The sequence below is a fragment of the Amphiura filiformis genome, chromosome 16, assembly GCF_039555335.1.
Source record: "Amphiura filiformis chromosome 16, Afil_fr2py, whole genome shotgun sequence".
Taxonomy (NCBI): Eukaryota; Metazoa; Echinodermata; class Ophiuroidea; order Amphilepidida; family Amphiuridae; genus Amphiura; species Amphiura filiformis.
The window spans coordinates 29,800,557-29,810,603 of NC_092643.1; the positions used below are offsets into that span (position 1 = coordinate 29,800,557).

A 10,047-nucleotide genomic window follows, 5' to 3' on the forward strand; every position below is an offset into this window, starting at 1 on the left:
ACACTTAAGCTATTGTCTATCCAGGTGTATAAATAGGTACCGTTAGAGCGATAAGACAACACGTTGTGTTAACATAGCTCAACATTAATTTCACATAATACATCATATATACGCCAAATACTCCCATGATCGCATGATGTGATGTGATGTACATGTACATCACCGTACTACGGGGAACATGTACATAACATATTCGGAGAGAAGACTATCCCTTATTTATACTCACGTATGCGCTCAAATACGTGTTTCTATTTATGGAGCAAAGCAAAAACGTGTCTGTGTGTGAGTACGAGGCAATTTGCGTCTCATTGGAATTAATTTCTACGGTCAATTTATGAACGCCTAGAATAATAATCGACTTTGATGCTGTATCACAGACATTTGCCACTTAACTATGGATAATTTCGTTTTCTGATTGTTACAAAAATGAATTCGTAAATGTAATTTGAAACTTTTTCAGGATGCATATGGATAATGAGCATGATGAACATTTGCTATCTAAAATCCAAATTATAGCGGTCCAACAAAATATTGTGATTTCCCAACAATTCGAATATGAATTAATTTACAAGTACAACCGAAGCGTTTGAAATCCATTCTGTTCTTAACACCTTCATCAACAAGAAAGAAAGAGCAACAAATCAGCCAAGTGAAACCCTCTACTCAGTGTATGTAAAACAAAATTATTATATATATATTTTTTTAAAGCGCAATGATTTATAGTGCACTACGCAGGCATAAACACTCTAACCTCAGATCACTTGACAGGGCACCGTCTTGTCCAATTATTGTTTGCACCGGACTATCGTCTATATGACGAGTATTGTCAATGCCTCATTTCAAATATATAGTTTTAGTTTTGGTTTTGGTTTTGGTCACGTGGTTTCCTATTGTCCTGCCTAACCACTTGAATCACAAGATATCGGACTCTTTGTTTCTACCTTTTGTTTAAAACTAAACATTTGTGACAGGTAGTTTCGGTTTTGGTTTCAGTTTCTTATAAGTGGTGTGACGAATAAAATTACAGGATTTTCGAGTTCCCTGATCTAAGTATACAAAAGAAATGTTTAAATTTCGCAGTGCAATATTCACGAGCAGAGAAGTCGAACAAAACAGTCTACATTTGAAAGCATTGATTTAGTTTGAAAGCATTGGCTTGAGACTACGAAATAGCCTAAGCTGATTTCACTGTGAAAATATATAGACCATCGAAATATTTGCATTCGACATTACAAAAGGGCAACTACTGTAATTGTATAGGTGCTATAAACAAAATCGATTCATGTCCTTACAAAATCGATTCATGTCCTTAATCCATACCAGAATCGATGGAAGGCCATTATATGACCTCTAATAACCTAATGACTTTTAGTTTACTGAAGCAATTTTTACTGCAAAAAGTAGAAGATAGAGGGGAGAAGATTGGTGTGTGTGTGGGGGGAGGGGGATATGGGCCGGGAGAGAGAGAAACATATGAGAGAGAGAGCATTGGAAGTGAAAGAGAAGGGGGAGGAGAGCTCGAGATGAAGATATCGAATGTAAGGGAGGAGGGGGGAAGGGGTAATTTAGGAAAGAGGTGGTTATATAGGGAGGGGAGCCCCCTCTTAAAGAGGTATGGGTTGTGCTTCCCGGGGATAATAAACTAATTCATAATCAAATCATCTCCATGCATCGTTTATGTTTCATACAAACAAACAAATTCCCTCACCCCACCCCATCCTTCAGTATACGCGCATGTATATGATTTCTAGGCCTATAACTCGTGAGTGTAATATGCCACCTACCTTCGACAGAGAGCATCAACTGTCGTCCGCGGGATAGATTTCCGATATCAATCATGATAATAATTATGTTAGCACAATAGGCTATTGTATACTTCTGGTTATATACCCTATACTGTGTCCTCCCAGCATAATAGTGTTATGATTGCAGATCAGATCAGCTCTACTTTTTAATCCCTTGATTTTTGGTTTCTGAACAAAAGAGAAACCAAAACTATATATTTGAAATGAGGGAATGACAGTTTGTGCGTTGAATCTCGAGCAATTGATGAACTACCTTTTCACAACAAGTAATGTTATTTTAATAATCTATGTACCACTCGGTGTAGAGAGTACAATATAGTTGTAATTGGGAGCTCAAAATGTGCTTGGCAGTTCTTATATCTCCCTATTGGTTATTTTGGTATGTGCCTAAAAATGTTTTTTTCATGTATTGAAATATGACAGTGTGTGTAGGGTACTGTCCTATAATAATAATCTGCTCCTAATTGGGTTATTCCATTTGAAATCTGATAATACTCCAATAGTAGGAGTATGTGTTTCAAATGAAATTGGCTACGGTTAATAATTGTGAAACCCATATTCCCATTGTACATGACTTAACCTATATCTTCCTAAACTGAAGTGAGTATTTCCATATTTCTATGTCATTTGAAAACCATATCCTCCCTGTTGAAGACCTTAAAGTTAGCTAAACCCTTCACAGGGGGAGTGTGAATTTCAAACGAAATAGACCATTGTAGCCAAATTTCCTATTATTTACAGAGCAACGTGCGACAACAAAATGGCTGAACACCAATTGTGAATACAATCTCTTTTTGCATAGTCAAATATATTTTGTTTGCAAATTCAAGAACTTCGAGATGCTGATATTTTCAACAATACTATTTATATATCATATCATTACGCATCTCCTTTACGGGGGTCAACGACTTCTTGTGATTATAATATCACATTACGGAGTTTTTTGTTAAAACCTTCAAACAATTAAGTTAATAGAAAAACTATTTAAAGTATAACTTCAATAAGGGAAAGGATATGCTACATGTACGAGCAACAGGGAGAATAAATTAGAGCGGAAACGTTGAAGTGTTTATGATTTTGATATTATATATATATCACTGAGTGTAGCAGCTAGCAGGTGCATTGAAACTTTGCCATTTAGGATATCGTACAAATATATTTTATGATCAAATTCTGTGCTAATCGTTTGTTTTAACCTATTTTCAAACTATAACCCAATAACTGCCATTTATTTTGAGAGGCGATGGTGACAGCAAAACAAAAGGTGCTACGACAAACCGGACTATTACCTTCATTTAAGACTGAAGATTTAAACTTGTAGACTTTATTAATAAAGAATTCTTGCTTTTTTGGTTACAATAAGGAAAATGTTACTGAAATTGAAAATTTATATTATTAAAATAATATTACTAATTAAATTGAAAATTTACATTGTTATTATTTTACCGGTTCTCGGTTGAAGGTAAATAGCTAGAGTAGAATGTAATTGTGCTGAACATTGGAGTGAAATACGAACACGATGTTTTTTTTGTATAATCGAGTATTGGGCTATTCCAGTTGAAATCCACACTAACCCTGTGAAAGATTTTGGAAATATCTTCCGCAGGGGGAGTATGTTTTTCAAATGTAATTGGCCAGAGTCAATCATACTCCCCCTGTATTATGGCTTTACCTATTCCATAACTGGAGTGAGTATTTCAAATGGAAGTTACCCAATTATCTATTCTATTCAAAACTAATACTCCCTTTGCGGAAGACATTTGCTAAATCTTCCACAGGGGTAGTGTGGATTTCAACTGGAATAGCCCATTCTACCACAGCTGTCTAATCCAATGTATGTAATAACAAAGCGATGGGTGACCTAGGTTTGCGGTATTAGGTCAACTTTACGTAATATATTGCATTAGCAATAGAGATGCACTAAACATTATGGGTTGTGATGAATTCAATATTAAATGATAATTTTTACAGAATATTTTAAATATATTATGTTAATTTCACCGTAGCAAACTGAGGTTTTAAGCAGCGGTATATAGTTTATTAAAAGTGTAGTTTCTAAATGAAAGCAAGTTGATAAACGCCGTTCATCATCGTAATCTATACCATACCATATTTCTGTTTGGTTTGATTTGTCTTATTGTCAAATATTTTCCAATTCGTTTTCCATTTACAGTGATTATTTCCATTGGACAAACCCACGTACTTGCATTGCCAGCCCACAAAAATAAACTGCATATATCAAAATAATACCACACAATTATAGGCAGGTAACCAATGGCCTTTAATTAATTATAAATGCATGCGGGTCAATCATTTATGTCAAACACCTGACTTTAAGCAGGTGGATGTCTCTATAGCAGCGTTTGGTAAATGAAAAAGTGCAATCGATATAATACTTCGATATGATAGACAATTTACCGGGCAATGTCATTAGAGTGAAGCCATTTATTATGCTTATCTGACGAGGTTGTCTCGAAAGACCAATGATAATAATTATACCGGATTATTGCCGTATCATTAACCTAACCTTCATTTTATAGATCTTGACATGATGCATTATTGATGTACTTCTATTTTATGTTAATAACAACAAGTAGGTTGCATCAATGATGCATCAAAATGTAGTGTTACACATACCATACATTCAATTTATTTGTGACCAAAGTGTACCATGTTTTTATTTGGGTGGTACAGCTCAACTGATCATACTTTTCCTACATTCGACCTTTCATGATTTTTGAGTTGACACAGTCATGAAAATAACTATAGATACTTGACAGACCATTAGTAGCCCAGTTCTGAACCTTTACATTGATCATTCATAACAATAGGTATCTGATGGATCAGTGAAGATAAGAAGGGATTATAATATATCTGTAACCTTGATATTATAGTATATCTCGAGGAAAAAGTGCAATGGACATGTTTTCATTTTATGTTTCAAATATCCCGCGCATGAAAATTGAGTATTTAACCCAAAATGGAAAATGGAACAATTTATTGGAAATCTGTTTAACAGATTTTGACATCTTTTCTGCACTGTATTATACCTAAATTAAGAATTTTTATAAATATTCAAAGAAAATATAGGTCATCCAAAAATTGTGATTTTTACACATTTTGGGGCAAAAAAGGAAAAATAAGCAAAAATTTCAAAATCTGTTTAACAGCTTCATTCATCAAGTCATAACAAACGGCCTACATGCTTAATTTCTAATAAAATATTGAAATTGTGAAAAATATAGGTATTTATTGATTTTCATGTTTTTTCTTGCAAATATGCTAATAATATGCAAATTATGAAATTGCAAAATAAAGTTTCTACATAGCATACATCTTTCAAGTGTGATGTTCAAAATGACAGACATCAAAAAGAGATTCGATGAAATGTAAAGGTGTAGTAACAATTTTGGCATGGACTGTCTGGTCAGGAAAAGTACGGTAAGTTGAGCTGTATACAAAATGAATTCTATGAACATCTCTAAAACGAGGGTACGTGCGGTGACACAGTGGTGCTAGCGGATCGGGATCTGACTGATGATGCTTGCAGGGTTTCGGGTTCGATCCCTGTCAGTGCACACTTAAGCATGTTGTCTCTCTATATCTAGGTGTGTAAACAGGTACCGTTAGAGCGATAAGATAACACGTCGTATTTACATAACTAAACATTATTAATTCCACATAATACATCATATATACGCCAAATACTCCCATGTGATGTGATGTACATGTACATCACCGTACTTTGGAGAACATGTACGTAAAATATTCGGAGATAAGACTATCCCTTATTTATACTCACGTATACGCTCAAATACGTGTTTCTATTTATGGAGTAAAGCAAAAACGTGTCTCTGTGTGAGTACGAGGCAATTTGCGTCTCATTGGAATTAATTTCTACGGTCAATTTATGAACGCCTAGAATAATAATCGACTTTGATGCTGTATCACAGACATTTACCACTTAACTATGCATAATTTCATTTTCTGTTTGTTACAAAATTGAATTCATAAATGCATTTTGAAACTTTTTTATGATTCATATGCATAATGAGTATTTACTATCTAAAATCCAAATTATAGCGTTCCAACAAAATATTGTGATTTTCCCAACAATTCGAATATGATTTCAAGAATTAATTCACAAGTACATCCGAAGCGTTTGAAATCCATTCTTTCCTTAACACCTTCATCAACAAGGAAGAAAGACTTTACTCAGTGTATGTAAAACAAAATTATTATATATATTTTTAAAAAAAAGCGCAATGATTTATAGTGCACTACGCAGGCATAAACACTCTAACCTCAGACCATTTGACAGGACACCATTGGGTCCAATTATTGTTTGCACCGGACTAACGTCTATCTGACGAGTATTGTCAATGACAGTTTGTGCGTTGAATCTCGAGCAATTGATGAACTACCTGTTCACAACAAGTAATGGAATGGTGCTTCTTATTTTAATAATCTATGTACCACTCGGTGTAAGAGAGTACATTATAATTGTAATTAGGAGCTCAAAATGTGCATGGTCTTATCTCCTCACTTGGTATATGCCTAAAATGTCCCTGTTTTCATGTATTTGGAACATGTGTGTAATGGTTTCTGCCCTATAATAATAATCGGCTCCTAATTGCATTATTCCATTTGAAATCTTCTATAGGAGTATGTGTTTCAAATGGAATTGGCTACGGTAAATAATTTTGAAACTCATACTTTCCTTGTTCATGACTTTACCTAAATTTATATCTTCCAAAACTGAAGTGAGTATTTCCATAATTTGAAAACCATATTCCCCCAGCTAAAGACTGTTACTAAACCCTCCACAGAGGGAGTGTGGATTTAAAACGAAATAGACCATTGTAGCCAAATTTCCTATTATTTATATAGCAACGTTCGACAACAAAATGGCTGAACAGCAATTGTGTATACAATTTCTTTTTTGCAGAGTCAAATGTATTTTGTTTGCAAATTCAAGAACTTCGAGATGTTGATATTTTCAACAACATTATTTTTTGAATCCTCTCATAAAATCCCATATTAATAGAAAATAGTACCAGTTCAAAATATAGATTTGGCTATTCTACAAATAGGTAAGATGTAAGCTAGTAGTAATGACCTTTGAAATGCGAAAACAGGAAAACAGAAAATTAAGTAAAATAACTTAGGCATGTGGGATAGATAAAGCGCTGCCTATCTTTATTAATCACATAAATTGATAAAAAAAAAAAAAAAATAATCAGCTATATTGGGCTCACGTGCTTGCTGGTCACGATCTATTACATTTGCTGGACTAATAATAATAATACACTTTTGCTATAGTTTATTCAGTACTGAATTATGACCACAGTGTTAACAGTAAATAATATTTCGGTTATTGAAATCGTATATGTGTATATTTATAATCATTTTTCTTACTAGATCTAACATCATAAATACATATTTTCTGTTTGTATTTGAGCTATGTTAACCAGAAAGCCGTGAGATAAGCTATATTGAAAGGATCATTTTGGTAGTGATTATGCAACTTCTATTGAAATATTTCGGTTTTTGAAGTCGTATCTGTGTATATTTATAATTATTTTCCTTACTAGATCTAAAATCATAGATATATATTTATGTTTGTGTTTGAGCTATGTTAACCAGAAAGTCATGAGATAAGCTGTATTGAAAGGATCATTTTGGTAGAGATTATGCAACTTCCAACTATATACATCTATTTGTGTTAAAGCTGTGTTAACCAGAAAGCCAAGAGGCTTGGCTATTGAAAGTATCATTTTGGTACTGCTTATCCAACATAAAATGATTCAAAATGCAACATAAGATCAAGCTTATTTATTGCATTGCTTAATGTTAAAAATATCTGGTCAATCTCAGGAAATTTCCAGAGGATCCCAATTTTAAATTTGGAAGAAGCAATTTTGCAATAAGAATCAAGACTGATATGATCATATTATTTTGATACACATTGTAATAATATACTGCCTTCCTCTAGATTAATACTTAACTTAAATTATTACCCTTAATTAATATAATAAAACCAATACCGTATTCACCTGTTGTCTTGCAGATCACTGATCCGTAGATGTTAATGGAGAAATCATTGTTTTCTTGGATACTAATTAATAACTTGGCTTCTGTGTACAATAAATTCGTGGCTTTTAATGGCCTGGCTATTGTTATTGTTCATTACCATGTCCATTCAATTCCGAGAATATTTTAATTATATACAAAAATATTGACTCTTGATATAAAACATTATAAATTGCTAGTTTGGAACACTTCCGTCCATACTCCTGTCTTAGAACCAAGCGAGAACAGTACCAGTACATTGATTGTCACCCCAGGTTAAATAAATAATAAATAAATAAATAAATAAATAAATAAATAAATAAATAAATAAATAAATAAATAAATAAATAAATAAATAAATAAATAAATAAATAAATAAATAAATAAATAAATAAATAAATAAACAAACATGTGAAAGTCGCGAATCTCTTGTCTTTGTTTGCACTGGGTTTATATCCAGAATGAAAAGTAATAAAAACAATTCGAAACAAACATCAATTAAAACTAAACGAAGCAATAACCAGCACACTTTCAAAACAAAAACCATGAACAACAATAACAACGATAGTAAATAAATGTATGAAAATAGTAATAATCATGAATTAAATTTTTTCTTTAAAATATGGTACATTCGTGAATTTCCAATGTATGTACATGCGCTTGTAATGTAATGTATAAAGACGTGTATCGCTATAAGCTTCTACTGACGAGAATTGTGTATAGCGTTTTACACACGAATCCGGATGCTGTTGATAAACTACGTGAATGACCTAGACTATTCAACAACATAAACAACTGTGTAGTATATCATATCAAACAAACTCAATCATGCGGATGATCTGATACTGTATATAGTTAATCAAGTAAACGTCAGTAATGTTTTATGTATAAGGGACTTATTATTGTTCTATATTCTTGTGTTTACAAGATAATTGCCTAAGAATTCAGTAGTTTGAATATCAAGGTATAGTATTCATCAGTATATCGCATGCAGAGAACTGTGCAATTTTGAATTTCGCGTGTTGAAACATGCAAAAATGTTCCTATGATTTATTAGGCCATATGAAGGCAAAGTGAACATGGACACTAACATTATTAACTGAAAAGGTATGTTACTGCCTTACCAATCTGCCTTACAACGTTGTCATTCGTGTTTACATACACGGACTTGAGTACCTTTAGAGAATTATTACTTTATTATGATACAACGTTGATGCAGTTGATCTAATTAATTTGTCAGACATCTTAACTTTAAATTGCTTATTGACCATCGTTATTCATAAAGATGGTAATTTAAAAGATGTACCAATTACTTTGATTACGTAATCAAGGGACTAAATTAGAAATTAATAATCCCGCCGTTAATTGTATCGGTATAATTGCAAATTGAATATCTGTATGTATGAAGTGTTTGCATATGCTGCAGTGTCATTATATTTATTTTTTATATTTTTCTGAGGATTCAAATATGAAAAGGATGATATGGTGTCAAATTTGTTTTGAAATAACACATTATTCGAAGGAACATGGTGTCATACAGTATTTTACAAGTACAATATTTGTAAAATACTCTAACATTAAGTAACAGCATGAAAATCAAACAAAAACACCACCACGTTAAACATCATAACAATTTCATGCACACAATGCCTTACCGTTTGTATCGTAGTTGCCCCAGATCTTGGCAAAGGCATCAGCTGTAAGCTTATTTGTCGACGGGTATTTCTCCAAAAAATTATCATATGAGCTTTTTCTGCGTCCCTTTCGCGATCCTGATCCGACTTTATGAAACAAAGAAGACATTCTGGTGATGTGGTTCTTAGCAACAACACAGAAACAAAATATATAAAACGAGGCTGTTGTGGACAGATATCTAGTGCAGTATAAAACGAGTATGTATTTATCCAGTAAGGTTGTGTATATCAATGAATTGATGATATACTGCGCAAGGTGCTCACCAATATTACTCATTGGCCTGGTAAAAATAAAATGCAATTATCTCTGCGCAGGCGTAGATTGCGTTGCTTAGTTGGCTTGACTGATTGCGATAAATTTAGAGCTAACAGGTCGCAGCAAAGGACGTTGAAAGCCAAACGCTGGAGGCGTAGTGAAATTATTTTATAGGTGTCCCTCGCAGCAAGGGCTGGACATGCTTTGTTTAAAGGCGTTT

At 33.1% G+C, this 10,047-nt stretch overlaps 1 protein-coding gene across 2 annotated transcripts in view; it reads right to left on the reverse strand.

The window, feature by feature from the left end:
* Nucleotides 1-9,835, reverse strand: part of LOC140135852 (calretinin-like) — a 176,979-nt gene extending 167,144 nt beyond the window's left edge. The window contains exon 1 of one of the 2 annotated variants that reach the window (XM_072157491.1): nt 9,533-9,835. In XM_072157491.1, the coding sequence (XP_072013592.1) occupies nt 9,533-9,680 (148 nt within the window). In that variant the 5' untranslated portion in view covers nt 9,681-9,835. The remainder of the gene's footprint in view (nt 1-9,532) is intronic. The other variant, XM_072157492.1, reaches the window with a different exon arrangement.
* Between the last annotated feature and the right edge of the window lie 212 nt (nt 9,836-10,047).